Here is a 17,775-nt window from a genome sequence, read left to right as displayed (position 1 = left end):
GTATTCCCCTTACCTGCTGCCCTCCCTTCCTTCACTGCCCAGCCTTCCGGGTGAAATCCAGTGCTTCTCCAATGTGCACAGAATAACCTGAAAATTTTATTAAAATGCAGGTTCTGATTCACTGGGTCTGGAACAGAGCCTGAGACTGTATTCCTAACAAGCTCCCAGGCAATGTCAGTGCTGGTCTCTGAGGACCAAGGCTAGAGATTTTATTGAAAACCAAAAGCCAGGACTTTCTCCTATTCCCAAACACTGCACAGTCATATTTGACTATACAATAGACATTGAGAACCACCTCTTCCATCCCTGGATACCTTTTATCTATTTATCTATTGATGAATGGGGGCAGAGGAAGAACTGGCCCTAGTGAAATACCTACTATGTGCCAGGCACTGTGCTTGGAAACCTGACTTCCCTTCTCTTCCTGCATCCTCCCAAGAGAGATTAATCAACTTGCTGAGATGGCTGGTGATAAGGAGATTGGAACAGTGCTAGGCATGTAGCAAATATTTAAATACTTGATAAATTAATGAATAAATTTTCCCAAAAGACCACTGTAACCTCAAAACTTCCCTTTACAGAAGACTGTAACAATTTCCTTCTAGCACTGAATCAAATTCACACTCTCAAGCACGCACTCGGAAAGACTCCACTAATTTGGGACAAAATCCGAGACACCCTGGGGGAAGGGGGTCGCAAAATCAAGATTAGCAATCTTTCTGGGCTGGAACTCTCCTTTCTAATAAGGACTGAACACGGGGCTGCCTAACAGGAGACACAGCTGCTTCAGCCTCTTTGTGCCCGTCACTTATGCCAGGAAATGGAGAGCCTCCCACGAGGCCTCTTCTGTGTGACCTCACCCCTTGGGTGCAGAGGAGTGGGTACCCACCGCCTTGAGTCCCCTTACCTATAAGGACTGCCCCACACAGTTAAGATGATTGGTTATGCATTCTGATGCTTTGGTTATTTGCAATTTTACATAGAAATCGGACCCCAGACCAGGCGCGGTGGCTCACGCCTGTAATCCTAGCACTTTGGGAGGCCAAGGCAGGTGGATCACCTGAGGTTAGGAGTTTGAGACCTGACTGGCCAATATGGTAAAACCCTGTCTGTACTAAAAATACAAAAAAAAATTTAGCCAAATGTGGTGGTAGGCGCCTCTAATCCCAGCTACTTCGGAGGCTGAGGCAGGAGAATTGCTTGAACCCGAGAAGCGAGGCTGCAGTGAGCTGAGATCGCGCCACTGTGCTCCAGCCTGGGTGACAAAAAAAAAAAAAAGAAAGAAGAAAAAAAAAATCCGACCCCAGTGGCCTGGTCACAGGGACCCCCAACTGGACACAACTGGAGCACAGAAACTGCAGCCTATTAGAAAGGGGCGATTTTTCACTTTTAAACCTTGCGACCCACAGAAATTAATAGGTTAAGGCTTAAGACAGAGGTTCCAGCTGTGTTTTCACTGAATTTAACTGCCCCCTCGATCTCACAGTCCATCGTCACAGGTTTTGGGGTCTGCTGTTAGATTTCTGGCCATCGTGCATTAGTAACACCATGTTGTCATTCTCCCCCTAAACCCTGCTAGTGTCTCCTGATCTCACTCCAAGTAAAAGCTTGAGACTGACCGTGACCCAGAGGCCATGTGTGTTCTGACCCTCTTTCTTATTTGAGCTTTTCTCTTACTACTTAGAAAGTGGCTTTTAAGGGATCAAAAAATGTTAGTAATAGAAAATGATTTTGATTGGTTCCACAGTAGAGATATGTCAAAAGAGGAGCCCAGGTTATTCTCACCAAGGGAAGAGTCCCCAGATTAGCTATAATTATAGTAAGACAAAGACATAAAGGACCTTTAAAAGTATCTACCTACTTCCAAAAGCTTATGAGGGTAAAGGTTTCACCTACCACTGTCTGCTGCCCTGAGGCTCCGAGGCCATCCTTCTCCCTCCTCCCACCCTACACGGGCCTGGCAGGTGGCAGGAGTGGGATGAACACGCATGGAGAGATGCGGCCCTCTGAGCCGGTGCACCCAGGGCTACAGCACAGTGGTACAGTACAGTCTCCCTCTGGGGTGTGGGGCACAGACGAGCCAGTGCTGCCTTGGCTTCAGGAAGTGGTGGTGATTCAAGACATACACTTCTTTTCCTCCTGAGTCAGGGATCAACTGGCACATGAACCCTGTGCCAAGGGTGCCCGGAGTGCCTGTCTTTTATCTGGATTAGCCTTAAAGACACAGCATTGCCATTTCTGCTTAAGAATAGTTCTAGAGGCCAGGCGCGGTGGCTCACGCCTGTAATCCCAGCACTGTGGGAGGCCGAGATGGGTGGATCACCTGAGGTCAGGAGTTCGAGACTAGCCTGACCAACATGTCAAAAACTCATCTCTACTAAAAATACAAAAATCAGCCTGGCATGGTGATGGGCACCTGTAATCCCAGCTACTCAGGAGGCTGAGGCAGGGAGAATTGCTTGAGCGTGGGAGGTGGAGGTTGCAGTGAGCCAAGATGGCACCACTGCATTCCAGCCTGGGCAACAGAGCAAGACTCCTTCTAAAAAAAAAAAAAAAAAGAAAGAAATAGTTCTAGAAAGCCCTCAGTGAGTACCTACTTGAGCAGACAAGACAGACCTCCACAAATGCAGACTGGGCACGCATTTGCAAAGGTCTCCCCAAATACCAAAAAGCTTTCTGTCCCAGCATTCTGGAAGGTCCCTTTCTCTACTCCCTACCCCATCATAGAGTTGACTATACAAGCAGTTCACCTGAGGAGTTAAGACCAGTCACTGGAGCACTGCCTGATAGGAGCTCCAGCTGTGCCATTCACTAGCTGTGCAAACTCAGGCAAGTTAATCAGCCTCTCTGTGCCTCAGTTTTCTCAACTTACTAGCAAGGTGGAATAAGCATTAGACATAATCCATGTGAAGCACATGCCTGGCACACAGGAGGGGTTCAACAAATGGCTGGTACTTGTAATACATTAATCTTCTAATATTGTCAGAGCTGAGTGCAAACCTTTTCATGGAATCCCGGGGTCTCTAGCAGCTGTTCTCAAACTTGAGCATGTGTCAGAATCAGCTAAGAGGTTGTGAAGCCACACACTGCTGGCCCTCCACCCCCAGAGTTTCTGATTCAGTAGGTGGGGGGCGTAAGAATGTGCATTTCTAACAAGTTCCCAGGTGAGACTGATGCTGGGCCCAGACACTACAGTTGGAGAACTCCTGACTTCAGGGCAGAGTCCCAGTTCTGGAGGCTTATTCGCAAGTCCTTTGTGACCCAGACCCCCATGACTTTCCCAGCTGGCTTTATCCTTCCCTGGTCCCTGTCATCGGCCCTGGGCTCCATACATTGGGGCGGGATATGATTTTCTCATGCCTGTCACCACCTCTGCCCTTCTCCCTCCAGCTCTGTTTTCCTCTCAGAATCACACCCATCCTTCCAGGACCAGATCGAACACCCCCTGCCTGATTCTCCACTCGGAACTCATCCTTCCCATGCCTGCGTGCTAGAGGCATCTCACATGCTCCTCCTGTGGGGCTACGTGGGAACGAACAATGGGACATGGGACATCCGACCTTCCCCTTCAGATCTCAGGCTCTCTGAGGTCAGAGGCAGCAACGTCCTAAGTCTGATGTTCCCAAAATACCTGCTGGGTTTTTGTTTGGTTTGGGGTTCTTGGCTTTGCCAGTAAATCCAAAACAGTATCGTTGAATTGAAAAGAAAAAAAAAAAAGCTTACAAAGAGGTTAAAGGAACTGTAATGAAAACCCTGGGGAAGGGGAAGTTGTGGGCTAACAATCTTCAACAATAGAAATATTAAAATAAAGAAGACATTGACCAACCGGTCTTTACCCCATTAAAGAACAAATTTGAGGAAATGGGGTCAAATTGTGACATGTTAGATTTAGGTCTGTTAGAGGGAAGTTCCTGACATTAGGAATTATTCAGCAAGGAAACGGGTTAGCAAGGGGGGAAGTGAATAATCTCTACTAAGCTTTAAAAATGGAATCGATTCTCAGTTACTATGAAAGTGTTAGATGTGATCCTGCTTGTATATCTGACTATGAAGTTGAGAGAAGATAGGGGCCTTTAAAAGTCTCTTTTACTGGCTATGAATTTGCCAGCTGTTTGTGCTGGCAAATACGTGATACACTATTAAGTTAGGTGCTAACTACATTAGGTAAGGAGTACATATTTTTAAAAAGTCAATACTTTAGGGAGGTGGTTCATTTCCCATCTGTGGGATGTGATGCGAACCCCAAACCAGCCAACACAGTGGTGCCAGTAAGATTTTCGGCAATGCTGCACCACCTTTCCCCATTGCCCAGCTTAGCCGTCACATTCACCAAGAGCTAAACAGAGTTTTTCTTCCTCATTTTTCATGGAAAGTCTTCAAATTTCTGATAGCTTGAGGAAGTGGCTCTTGTACTCTCAACACTCTTAGCAGGAAATGCAGTAAGTTATTATTACTTTGATGAACTAAAAGGGTGGTTTTTGCAGTCAGGTCTTCCTGACACTTGGAAATCTGGCAGCTCTGTCCCTCTGCTGGTGCCAGACGGGGCCTCTGTGTCACCTGCTGGGTTAGGATTTTTTTGGGGGTGTGGGGAAGTCTAAGAGGCACTGGACACAGAGGAAGGGAAACACTCATCTTAGGCAGCGGCAGTGTGCCAGGAAAATGTGTATCATGCAAGCAGTTTTTGCACAGCTATGGGTCCAACATAAACACTGCTTCTTTTGGGGTTAGGTGACATATTTGAGGCCAGTGTGGGAAGACCACAGGTCAGGTCGCACCTGCCTTTGCTCTGATGTGACTCTCTGGGGATCACTGGCTGTTTATCTCTCTTCAGTGTGTGTTAAGAGCTCTGTCTCTACGCTGAACTTCTCATTCTAAGACATCTCTAGGTCTGGAAATGGCTCTCTAGATTCCAGAGCCTGCAAGTTTCCTGGAGCGCACAATGCCATGGGGCTTTTAGCATGTTTGCCTCTACAGGGTCTAAGGAACTTTGTCTCTGCCTCCCAATAAGAGAACCCAAAAAAGGTGGGATTCAAGAGCCTAAACATAATCCTTCTTTTTGGTTTGGGAAAAACACCACCACTTCTTCACTTGAACCAGAACAACATTTTGATTTGGACTAAGACAGTAATTTCCTTAAAAAAGTGAAAAATATAATCCAAACAGCCAGCTATTTTGTCCTGACATCTGCCATGTCTTTTTTATTGTTTATTTATTTATTTTGAGATGGAGTCTCGCTCTGTCACCCAGGCTGGCGTGCAGTGGCACCATCTCGGCTCACTGTAACCTCCACCTCCTGGGTACAAGTGATTCTCCTGCCTCAGCCTCCTGAGCAGCTGGGATTACAGGCGCGCCGGGCTACTATTTTTGTTTTTAGTAGAGATAGGGTTTCACCATGTTGGTCGGGCTGGTCTCAAACTCCTGACCTCATGATCCGCCACCTTGGCCTCCCAAAGTGCTGGGATTGCAGGCATGAGCCACCATACCTGGCCTTATTTTATTTTTTTACTAGTTAAGTGAAGCAGTGGGAGTGGAGGAGGAGCAAAGAAATCTGTTAACTGGTTGTGATCAATTAGTTGTAAACACCGCTGCACTCAGACCAGCCTGTCATGTCTTTTTTTTCTAATAACCAGCCACATCCGTCCTTTGCCCCTGCGCCTTCGGCCCCTGCACAGCCCCATTGGCTCTGAAATCGCCCCTGGATCAGCTTCTTCTTCTCTCGCCACTGCCCTGACCTGATTCAGGCCCTTTCCCAAACCAAAGCAGTGAGCTCCTTACTGGCCCCCCGGCCCACCCAGACACTCTTCCCCTAACACACAAAACTGGTCATGGTCCTCTCCAGCTCACAGCTCAAGATTAAATCTGAAGTATTTACTTGTACCTCAAGGCTTTGAGTGCTGGCTTTTGCCTTCCTCTCTCCTCACACCCCTGAGTCCAGAAGTCCTGTCTTTCCTTCAGTTCCCTGCAAACACTCCACTCTGATACGAATCCCTGCCGTTCTCCCCGCCAGACAAAGCACTGTCATTCTGGAACCCCCAGCCTAAGTGCTGCTCTCTCATGCTGTCTGCAGTGCTTTAGACACATGTGACCACGCAGGAAGGATGGGAAGTCCTCTGATGCTTGCAGGTGAAGGCCCTCTGTCCTGTGTGCCCACAAGTTGAAAACCCTCCCCAGAACACCGGATCCTGCTGTCTGTTAGTGGTCCGCACACGCCTGGACTGCAAATCTCCTGAAGACAGGGGCTGCGGACTTTGGTCTCTTGTTTGCTTAGCCCATTGCAGAGTGTGCTACGGTTGTGGGCACTCCATTTGTTGCAGTCACTGAACGCGTTGAACACAAATTCAGGTCTATTTTCTCATTATTGAATGCTGTGGCCTGCATGCGGTGACCCAAAGCACTCAAAGGCTGAAAGTCGAGGGTGGCTCACAAAACGAATACACATATAAAGTTATCATCACACGGCCCTAAAGAATGTACTTCCCACTGCTGCCTGGGGCTGCTCTGGGCTTCTTGGTGTGAGAGCGCACTGTGACTGGAACGCGACGCAGTAAGAACAGCAGCACCAGTCAGCCCTCTGACAAGGAGCTTCTGGTGACCGAGGCAGACAGGCAGCCTGCCCGGGGAGCGCTGCCAGGTCAGTCTCACTGGCAGGAAATAGAGCGTCTCTCAGAATCAGGACAGAGATATGGGGCTGTGCGTAATCTTGCTCCACGCCCACTCAGTTTTAAACCTCAAAAGTTCACTAAGAACTTCAGAGGGATCAAGGCCATTTTGCCAAAACCCACGGCTCCTTCTTGGTTCTTTCATGCTACGTGTTTTGGGGCAGAAAGGGTGAGCTGAACTTAAACTGTGTTTCCAGCAGTGGACACCATAGGAAGCCCACACACTGCAACTAGAGGGAAATACACAGAAAGGCCTTCCCACAATCTGGGTAGAGAATGAAAGGGTGCTCAGAGGAAAAATCACCTGCTGGGCAGACTCCTACCCACGCCAGTTCTGGGGTGCACTTAGCTGGAGTCAGCAGCCCGCGTGCTCAGAGGCAGGTGTGCTTCCCTGCGGACTAAGGCCAGGACACTGTGAGGAGACAGCAGACAGGCCACGGGCCACCTGGCCAGGGAGCAGATGCCCCGGGGAGTGAACCACCCGGACAGCTGCGCACCATCAGGATGGGCTGCAGACTCACATCAGCCAAAAAACCAAAAAACAAACCAAAAAATGGCCTAGACAACATTCCTAGAGACCACTGGATGCAGTGTGTGGGAAAAACACTTTTTTTTTTTTTTCCATGAACTTCAAAAATAGGAAAATACAATGGGGGAAATTTTAATACTGACATGGCAGATGGAGTCCATACTACCCCTTCTTAAAACAACACTCTTTGCAGAGGAGGCCCTAGTTTGGAACTCCCCTTTTCATGTCCTCATAAAACACTGATTTATTGACTTCCAAAGGCACATTTTTATTGTTTCAGTTTTCCTGGTGTAAGAAGTTCTGGTAGATAACTGAAAAAGCAAGCTATTTCCTTATCAACACACAGAGTATGTTCTTATTACAGGTTTGCCATTTTAGGGGGAAGTGGTAGAAAGGAAATAACAGGGGAGGCATTTGAAATATTTATCAGCAAAATGAACTGCAAGCCCACAGATCTGTGTCTGTGCTCTCCAAACAAGGCATTACTGCTCATATCCATGTCTCCCCTCTCAGATGGGATGGGGGGCAGGAGGAACGGTGGCACAGAGCACCCACCCACCCTACGACCCAGAGCCGCACCCTGGGGGATTTCTTCGGAGGGGTCTCCCCATGGACGCTCTAGGGCCCTGTGGCCTGTATCTGATTAGTCGACTTTACCACCTCAGTAAGGGCCATCCAAGAGTTATCTCAAAACTATAAAAGTTCAATGCCCAATTTGTTTGGTGGGGGTTTCCTGAAGTAGGTGATTTGTGCTATCTGTAAGGTCGTAAAAATATATGGTTTTTTTTTTTTTCCTCCTGTAAAGATTCTTTTAGGTCTAAACCACTCACACCATCCTCCCAACATAGGGAGCTTTCTTCCCACCTCCTAGAATCATTTCTTCGCTGACCTCTGGTTTCCCACACATCTTTCCAAGACCACTTGGGAAACCTCTTCATCCCGAACTCCTTAGGGATTCCTCCAGCGGTCCTCCCTCTCTCCCTCCCTCTCTCCTTCCCTCTGCCACCCTCTGTACTTTTCTTATATGCTGCCCTCTTATCATCACAGCTTTTCCCATCTGGCGCTTTCCACTAGACTGTGACCCATGCGCCTTCCCCTTGTTCCTCATTAGCACAGTGTTTTACACCACCAATGTCTGTTGCCCTGCATATGCACACACCTGCTCTTGCATCTTATAACCCCAGATAAACATGACCGTGTACAATCCATTACCTTAATGAAAACAATGTGCATCTATATTTTGTTGCTTGGAATAAACAGCAGGAGTAGCTACACAAAAATTCAAAATGTTTTTATCTGTAGGCAAATAGTTTTATTCTATCTGAAAACAAATTCCCTCACAAATACAAGCAAGCAGAGATATAATCATATAAATGTTTTAAAGAGCAAAACTTGTAGCCTTTCAGGTAAGTCTGAACCTATTTAATATAATATAAATGAAACTAAATACAATCCCTACAGATAAGGCATTTTCTGGAAGCCATTTCTGCCAACTATTTTGCAAAACCAATTTCCCCACTAAGCAGTTCCTGCAGCTTTGCCTGGTGTTTGATCATTAACATCCTCAATGAACTGTCAATGTCATTCTTAAATTTTGAGCTAATAGAATAGGCTGGTCAACGAAGCAGTCATTGAATACAGAGAGTGCTTTTTCCTAGATAACCACAGTATCTCTAGGAAATATTATTTTAAGGCTGCATCTAGTCTCATCTTTGAAAGAAAATGCATTTCTACTGGGAAGGTTGAGCACCAAGTAAAATAAGCAGAAAAGCATTCCAATGTCACTTGATTGTGAAGGAGTTCAGGAAATGCCACCCCAAAATATGCCACTATGGTGTGCTGATTATTTTGAACTGAGGGCAGATGGTAGTGCCCACAGGCAGAGGTTTCTCTGAACTCTGGTCAAACAAAGATCCTCCAAAACGAACTCAAATGTCTCGAAACTCCGCCGTGGGAATCTTCTCACCCAAAGAAGATTCTCACCCAGAGAAAATTAACTCAGATTACAGGAGAGGAGAGCGAAGGCTGAAACCAGCCCACACAGACTCTCACCTATTCTCCCAAGGGACTGGTCAGAGACCATTTTTATTGCCTGAGAATCTTCTATGTGCCTGACAAGATGTCCTTTACTCACCGTATACTTCCTCCCCAAACCCTCCCAAAACCTGTTTTGCAGCACCCTGCAGAAGCCCCTATGGATGCTATAATGAGCTTCAATCATCTGACCATTCCTCAAACCTCTTATTTTGTAGGAGTCCTGAGCCTATGTATGTAATTAAGCACAGTTTTTCTCCTGTTAATCTGTCTTATGTCAATTGAATTCGTAGCCCAGCCAAGGAATTCATAAGGTTCCTAGAAGGTTCGCTCCCCTAGAATTGGAACTGACCAATGCAAAAGTTTAGATACATTTCTAAACATGCATAATGAAAAGGGTTTTAAAGGGAAAAAGAGAGGAAACAGCACTTGTTGAAAGGTCTCCCTGAAAAATAAACTTATTTTGATAGCATTTGTTGTTCATATTAGAACGGAACGCCTTTTATGCGCATATGAATGTATGTCATTTTGCAACAGCAGTGAGAGATAACTTTGCAACTGCGTGGTCAGGCAGGTTTTTCTTACGTGGCTAGCTGTTCGCTGAAACCCTGGTCCTTTGGTTCAAATAAGGTAGCACCCCGTTTAACCTGTTGAACACTTAATTAAGCAACACCTGAAGTACTTAAAATGAAAAAATCCTTTAGATTTTTCCGCCTCCGTTTCCCTCAACCATACTGAGAGACCCATACAATCGAGACTGAATCTTCCTTAGAATCTTTTGCTTCAGCCTTCACTGCGCCCCCATTATTTCTGTCAAGGCTTTCCCCCTCTCTTCTCACCCAAACACGGTTCTCCACGCGCCCGTCCCCACTCCTCTCCGGGTTCCGCGCACGGCTGCGGAGGGACGGCAGCAGCCTAAGCTAGTGTTAACAGAGGGGAAATCTGACCCTGCCGAAACCAAGAAAACCACCACTCGCCCTTCCCTGTGAGAGCTTTCAAGTTCGTATCAACGATTTTTAAAGTGTTTGTTGTGCTGGGTGTGCTTCCCTCTGCGGCCCTCCTCTGGGAGGCAGAAAGTCCGTGCCTGGCTGCATTCGCTTACTAACTTGTACTGAGAAATCTGTTCCCAGAGCACCGGGAAGCTACTCGGGTCTGCGAGGGGCAAGTCCAGCATCCCCCGAGCGCGCGCGCAGCCTCTCCCCGCCGTGTGGAGACTCCAGGCGAGCGGACAGGGGTGTCACCAAAGGGGCTCAGGGGAGGCCAAGGCAAGCCCGCAGTTCAGGGACGGAGGGAATCAGGTCTCTTTCCAGGTGGAAATATGGGACGGCGGCCACCTAGGAGGAATCGTGTCGGGAACGGTTATCTCCCGCGGGTGCGGTCCCCACGCCGCTGTCTTCCGCAGCACCGCCCGGCGCAGGCGCTTAGTAGGTGCTCAAGAAGTGTTTGGAGAAAACGACAGCATCAAAGGCTGCGACTAAAAGGGGCTTTTGGAAGAGCCCGTTTCAGGTGTTGGGGTCCCGCCAACCTGCTCCTTCTGCGCCCCAGTTTCCCTCCACTTGCCCTTTCCCGCCCTCCGCCGTCCAACTCTGGAAGCGCCTCCCCAGCATCCCATGGCCTCCGCTCCCCAAAACTCCGGCTCCTCTCGGAATGCGGAGGAGCCAGGATGCCGCCGGTCCCGGCCCTTCCCGGGTCCCGAGGAGGCGTCGGGTCGCGGGGCCCGGCAGGCGCCGGCGCTCCTTACCTGCAGCCGGGCGAGCAGCGCGCAGAGCAGCAGCAGCGCGGACAGCGGGCGGCGCCGCTGGGCGCGCAGGGCCATGGCGCGGGGCAGGCTGGCGGGCGCCGCGGCCTCAGCGGCCTCTGTGGCCCAGCGGGCGCGGCTGCTGTAGGCCTGGGTGGTCCCGCCCCCGTGCCCCGCCCCGCACCTGTCCCCGCGCCGCCCTCCTGCGCCCCCCTCCGGCCGGGCCGGGCCGTGCCAGCCAGGTGGTGCCGGAGCTGCCTTGGCACGCCGTGGGACGCGGGGCCCAGGTGGGAGAGGGTCCCCGGATGTGTTCGCCGCACCCGGTGCCTCCTTGGTCCGGTCCCCGTCCCGGCCCCGGGTGCTCCGGCTGCCCACAGGTTGGCGGGAGACCGGCTCTGCGTTGCCCTTCACGGCACTGGCTCCTGCCTTGCCGCACCCCAGGCCTATGGGCCCCGCCTGCCGGGAAGGAATGGGGGCATCGGGGTGGCCCTGCTCCGACCCCGTGCGCCCACACTTCCAGGCCCGGCCTTCCAAAAGTGGATGCGCCACCATCGAGAATGAACGGGAGGAGGATCCTTCCTGGAGATTTCATCGACTGCAGTTAAGGCATCAGCACAATACACCATCCGCCAAGCTTCGTAAAATACTGCTGTTCTTTGCTTCAAAATTTTGGGGCCAGCATCCACTATCTCTTATTCTCCTCCAGATCCTCTGCCTCCGCCCCTCACCCGCCCTGCACCCACCAAATTCCAGAATGGCACCAGGCTCCACCAGCCTTGAGGCGTCCCCCAGCCCCCATCACCACAGGGGCCCTTTCGGATATAGACTGGCCAGATGTCTGGCGCACAGTGTTACCTAAAGACTGAGGTCCGTTGTTCTGGTGCAGTAAGGCCACGCCATCCGCACCAAGGTTTGCAGTGAGAGAAAAGAGGGCGCTTATCGGCAGAGCGCCAAGCAAGGAGAACGGGGCAGCTCATGCTTAAATCCTGACCTTCGGTTGTCTTTCAAGTAAGGATTTTTAAACGCAGGGTTAATTTCAAGAAAGCGGAAGTTACAGGGAAAATCATAATACATGGAGGTTGCACATTGGTTTGGTCTAACAAGCTGGGATATCTTGAAAATCTTTAAAGTGAGGGTGCTTATAGGTTATACATTCAAAGATTTTCTGACTTGCCATCAGTGAAGGAAGAGAAGCTTTGTTAAATATTTGGGGTCAGCAAAAAAGAATGTTAGCTCTGGCTCCTGGGTGTGACTTCCTCCTGGCCCTTCAGGAAAAAATTTAGGAGAAAGAATGGTGGTCGGTTCAGTCCTCATTTCCCCCTTGTCTGAGGTCTGCATGCGGGTGGATCTGTTTTGGTGGGGGTCTGGGTTTCTCAGAAACAACTCAGGGACATATGTTAACATGTTATCTTTAGTTTCTATAGGGAATCTAACTTCCTTGGTTATTGTTTTAAGCTACAATTACCTTCTTGCTTATCAAGTTTCTTATTTACTTCTTAGAGCTAGCTAGGTACCTGGAATTTCCCTTGAAGGAACTCAAGATTTTCCTTTATTTCCATGCTTAGGGGTGCTCCACAGGCCCCTAAGATGGGTTCCTGCTCCATCTCCATAGCATCCTATTGCTTTTGTCATTACTTGCTTAGGATTGTGTTTTTGCTCACATTCTGGGTTGATGTTGGATCCATACGTATAATTCCTCCTTTGTATCGTGTATTAGTCTGTTTTCATGCTGCTGATAAAGACATACCCAAGACTGGGCAATTTACAAAAGAAAGAGGTTTAATGGACTTACAGTTCCACGTGGCTGGGGAGGCCTCACAATCATGGTGAAAGGCAAGGAGGAGCAAGTCACATCTTACATGGATAGCAGCAGGCAAAGAGAGAGCTTGTGCAAGGAAACTCCGGTTTTTAAAACCGTCAGATCTCATGATACTTACTCACTTCACAAGAACAGCACGGGAAAGACCTGCAACCATGATTCAATTACCTCCCACCAGGTCCCTCCCACAACGCATGGGAATTCAAGATGAGATTTGGGGTGGGGACAGAGCCAAACCATATCATAAGGTAACTGTTTATATGAAGATACTTGTCCCATGCCAATAGAATATAACCTGTTTTGAATTCCTGGATTGCCAGAACTATTCACTTGCCTTACTTTTAGCCCAGCACATGGTATATCTTGGTCAAAATTCCATGTGCACTTGAAAAAGCTGTGTATTTTGCTGTTGTCAGTAAAGAATTTTATGAGTGTCAATTAGGTCAAATAGATTGAAATACCTATACTGATTTTCTGTTACTTGTTCTGAGAAAAAGTGTGGAAATTTCCAACAATAACTGGATTTGTCTATTTTTCCTTTTATTTCTGTCAGTTTTTTCATATTCTTGAAGCTCTACTTAGAGGTATAAACATTTAGAATTATTATGTCTTCCTGATGAATTGAGACTTTTATCGTTGTTATGTGTCTTCCTTGATTGGTGGTAAAATCAAATTCTCATGTCCATTTTTATATTAATTATATAGCCATTTCACCTTTCTTATGAATAGCATTTATATGATATATCTCTTTCTATCTTTTTACTTTTAATTTATCTATATCATTTAAAGTGACAGCATACAATTGGCTTTTTTCACCTTTTACCCATTTTGACAATCTCTGCCTTTTGATTGGAGTGTTTAGATTGTTCACATTTAATGCGATTATAGATATGGTGACGTTTAAGTCTACCATTGTGCTATTTTTCTATTTTTTTCATCCATTTTTCTATTTGTTCCTTTTTCCCCCTCTTTTCCTACTTTCTTTCAGTTTGAGCATTTTTAGGATTCTGTTTTCTCTTCATGTTAGTTTATTTTATATGCATCCTTGTTTTATTATTTTGGTGGCAGCTCTGGGTTTACAATGCACATCCATAATTTATCACAGTCTACCTTCAGATAAAATTCTGCCACTTTCTCCCTCCCTCCCTTTGTGCTATTGTAGTCATACTACTTGGCTGACTTTTAAATTCCCTACTGTACAGCGTAATTGGTGCACTGCTCAGTTGCTTTTGTGCTTTTCAGAAAGTGATCTGGCAGTGTTGATTTTAAAAATTAAAAATTGCAAATATCATTTGATGAAGCAATTCTGTATCTGGGAATCAAACATATCAATACATAAAGAAAGAGACAAAAGAATGTTTAGTATAGCATTTTTGAAAAACCACAAAAAGAAAAAGAAAAAAATGTGAATATCTGTTAATATACAAATGGTGGAAAGTATTATTGCCCATCACAGTTTTGAATATAATGCAGCTACTTAAGAACATTATGTAGTTTTGGAAAGATGTTCATGATTATTAAGTAAAAGAAGTAAGTTACAGAGCAATATCATCCCATGTATATAAAGAACCGTAAACATGATTTTACCTATATAAGCAAAGAAAGTTTCTAGAAAGGATAATAGGAAACACTAAGAGCATATTCACACTTAAAAATCTACTTAATCCTCACAACAGACATGTGAAGTATACTATTATTACTCCCATTTTACAAATGAGCATACTGAAGCACAGTGAAAATAAAAACTTACCTGGAGTCACTTGCCAATAAGTGGCAGAGCTGTGATTCCAGTCCTGGTTCTCTGACTCGGGAGTGGGAGTCTTGCCTCACTAAGCACCACATTTTTAACATCAGGTGAGTGGCAGAAGGAAAAGGAGAAACTCACACTTTTATTTTGGATGTGTCTAAACTATTTACATTGAGGAAAATGCACTTTTGCATTTTTAACTGGCAGTTGTGTAAACTTGGTAAATAGATGTTAAAACTCTAAATTAGGTAAGTACAGGAAAGGTCCCAAGCACAGACAAAATAATACTGAATAATCTAGCATGTCGCCATCTTCAATGAGGAGACAGGTTTTCTGGAAGAAGCATGGTTAGGAAAGCTAGATGAGATTATGATTTTGCTAAAAGGAACTGACTTGTGGGAGAAGGTACTTTCACTGTGGCACTTCATGAAAAATACCAAGCCTTACTCCTGGCGCGCTTCCAACATGACCCCCTTCTATTTTCTAAGAAGAGTAGGGGATTGAAAACTTCTGCTTGGAAAGCCCCAGAGGTGAGTGTGCTGATTTTGGAAGAGCTTTTGAACAGCAGAATGCCCTATGCTAACACATGAAATCTACTAAGAATGTAAAACCTTTTGAAATTAAATTACTCTTAAAGATATCTCGACAGAACTATCACTCAAAGAATTCCAATATTTTATAAATATTAATGTCTAATACAATCTGATAATAAAATCCAATAAAATAGGCTTGAGGATGTTATCTTTCCTATACATAGAGCATTATTATGAGAAACACGGAAGTAATTGATCTCAAATACTGTTTTTCTATATTCACTGAAGAATAAACACATTATAGCTAAGGTGATTGTTCTCATTTGCAAAAACTAGTTTCAATGTTGTTTGTGATTTTAAAAAACAACATTTGGCCAGGTGTGGTGGCCCACGCCTGTGACCCCAGGACTTGGGAGGCCAAGGTGGGTGGATCACTTGAGGTCAGGAGTTGGAGACCAGCCTGGCCAACATGGTGCAACCCCGTCTCTACTAAAAATACAAAGATTAGCCAGACGTGGTAGTGCATGCCTGTAATCCCAGCTACTCGGAAGACTGAGGCACAAAAATTGCCTGCACCCAGCAGGCGGAGGTTGCAGTGAGCTGAGATTGTGCCACTGCACTCCAGCCTGGGCAACAGAACGAGACTGTGTCTCAACACACACACACACACACACACACACACACAGTTATAAGCACATATACAATTAAATTTTGGTTATGTGTAACAAATATAAAAATATGTTTTAAACAATAGATGCTTTAATATTTATTAAAGCTAAATGTTTTCCATTTCCATTCAGCTGACAATGAACTTTCTGATTTGTCTCTGGGGAAAAAAGAGCACATTATACCTATTCAGGAATCATAGATTGATATGAAAACTCTTCTACATGGATAGTGTGCACCTCATGCTGGAAATCCCCACTTCTCAATTCTGCACGAACTCTTTGGTTTTCAGAATTAAAAAAGTAAAATAAAAATGTAGCCATAATTTGTGTGTCTAGTGGATGGCTTGCAAGGATTATCTTACATTTTAACAGGTCTTCATTTAAGCACCAGAAAACATAGGCACAATCTTGTTAATGAAATGCTTATCAATCTCAGCCAGAATAAGAATTAATCAGTTTACGTACCTTTTTTCATGTGATGCTATATAAATAGTTGCTGTTACTGTATGTAGAGCTAGAGAGAATGCATAAAAGACGTAATTACGCAAATGTAAGACTTTACGAATCTTTCATATAGTGAAAACTTATTAATGAATAAACATGTTTTTATTACCTACCTGTAATTTTTTTTCTTTTTTTTTTGGATGGAGTCTCGCTTTTGTCTCCAAGGCTGGAGTGCAGTGGCGTGATATTGGCACACTGCAACTTCCACCTCCTGCGTTCAAGCGATTCTCCTGCCTCAGCCTCCCATGTAGCTGGGACTACAGGCACAAACCACCATACCCAGCTAATGTTTTGTATTTTTAGTAGAGACGGGGTTTCACGATGTTGGCCAGGATGGTCTTGATCTCTTAACCTAGTGACCTGCCTGCCTCCACCTCCCAAAGTGATGGGATTACAGGCGTGAGCCACTGCACCCGGCCTTTTTTTTTTTTTTTTTTTGAGATGCAGTCTCGCTCTTATCTCCCAGGCTGGAGTGCAATGGTGCGATCTCAGCTCACTGCAACCTCACCTCCTGGATTCAAGTGATTATCCTGCCTCAGCCTCTGAGTAGCTGGGATTACAGGTGTGCGCCACCATGCCCAGCTAATTTTTATATTTTTAGTAGAGATGGGGTTTTACCATGTTGGCCAGGCTGGTCTCAAATTCCTGACCTCCGGTGATCTGCCTGCCTTGGCCTCCCAAAGTGCTGGGATTACAAGCTTGATTACTACACCCAGCAACCACCCTGTAATGTTTTGTTCTTCCTCTCATATCTCCTGGTAGTAAGAAATATATATATATATATTTTTTTACAAAGGTAAACCAATGATAAATTAGTGTTGACTCAGAGATTAGTCAAGGTGCAATACTATCCCCTAATAATACCCAAACATAACATGAAAACTTTTAAACTGTACACATGACACCTGTCTTGCCTCACTTTGGTAGACAATAATTTCTTTAGTTGTGCAGATTTGGTATTCAAAATACATGAATTTCTAAACTGTATGACTAATATTAGTAGTTATCACATACTTTTTGGGTTTTTTGTTACAGATAAAGTAGTATCGAGAGGAAACAGGGACATAATTTGCATCTCCTTTGTTTCCTTTTTTTTTTTTTTTTTAACTCTATCTTATGCCACATTTGGAGGACATGGCTGTACACACCTTATCCATGAACAGAAGCACAGGCGTTATCCTATAGGCTGACGGCAAAGTTCTACCTTCAGACTGGTCAGGTTCAGACTGTCCTTAATAGGCAACTGATGCTGCTATCTAGGTTGAGATAGAATTGTTTTTTAAAATAATTTTTTTTTTATTGGAAGTATAACACACAAAGTGTAAAGCTTGCTGAATCATCAGAAAATGAAAACATACATATAGCCAGCCAAAGTAGAACATGACCAGCACCCTCAAAACCCATTTATGCTCACTTGAGTCAGTATCCTTCATCCTTGTAGATTAAGTTATAATATCATGAATTAGTTTTGTCTGCTTTTGAACTTCATAAAGTCTATACTGTAGTATGTAGTATTGTGCATATGGCTTTTATTTAATATTTTA

The 17,775-nt window shown here is 45.6% G+C and overlaps 1 protein-coding gene across 1 annotated transcript in view; it reads right to left on the bottom strand.

Annotated features, from left to right (window-relative positions):
• TNFRSF11A (TNF receptor superfamily member 11a) overlaps window positions 1-12,745 on the bottom strand; it is a 61,631-nt gene extending 48,886 nt beyond the window's left edge. Inside the window, exon 1 of the mRNA XM_003914449.5 lies at window positions 10,964-12,745. Within this exon, the coding sequence (XP_003914498.2) occupies window positions 10,964-11,512 (549 nt within the window). The 5' untranslated portion in view covers window positions 11,513-12,745. The remainder of the gene's footprint in view (window positions 1-10,963) is intronic.
• Between the last annotated feature and the right edge of the window lie 5,030 nt (window positions 12,746-17,775).

The sequence above is a fragment of the Papio anubis genome, chromosome 19 (genome assembly GCF_008728515.1).
Source record: "Papio anubis isolate 15944 chromosome 19, Panubis1.0, whole genome shotgun sequence".
NCBI lineage: Eukaryota > Metazoa > Chordata > Mammalia > Primates > Cercopithecidae > Papio > Papio anubis.
Note: the sequence above shows the minus strand (reverse complement) of the source record. Positions and strands in the feature narration are given on the sequence as shown.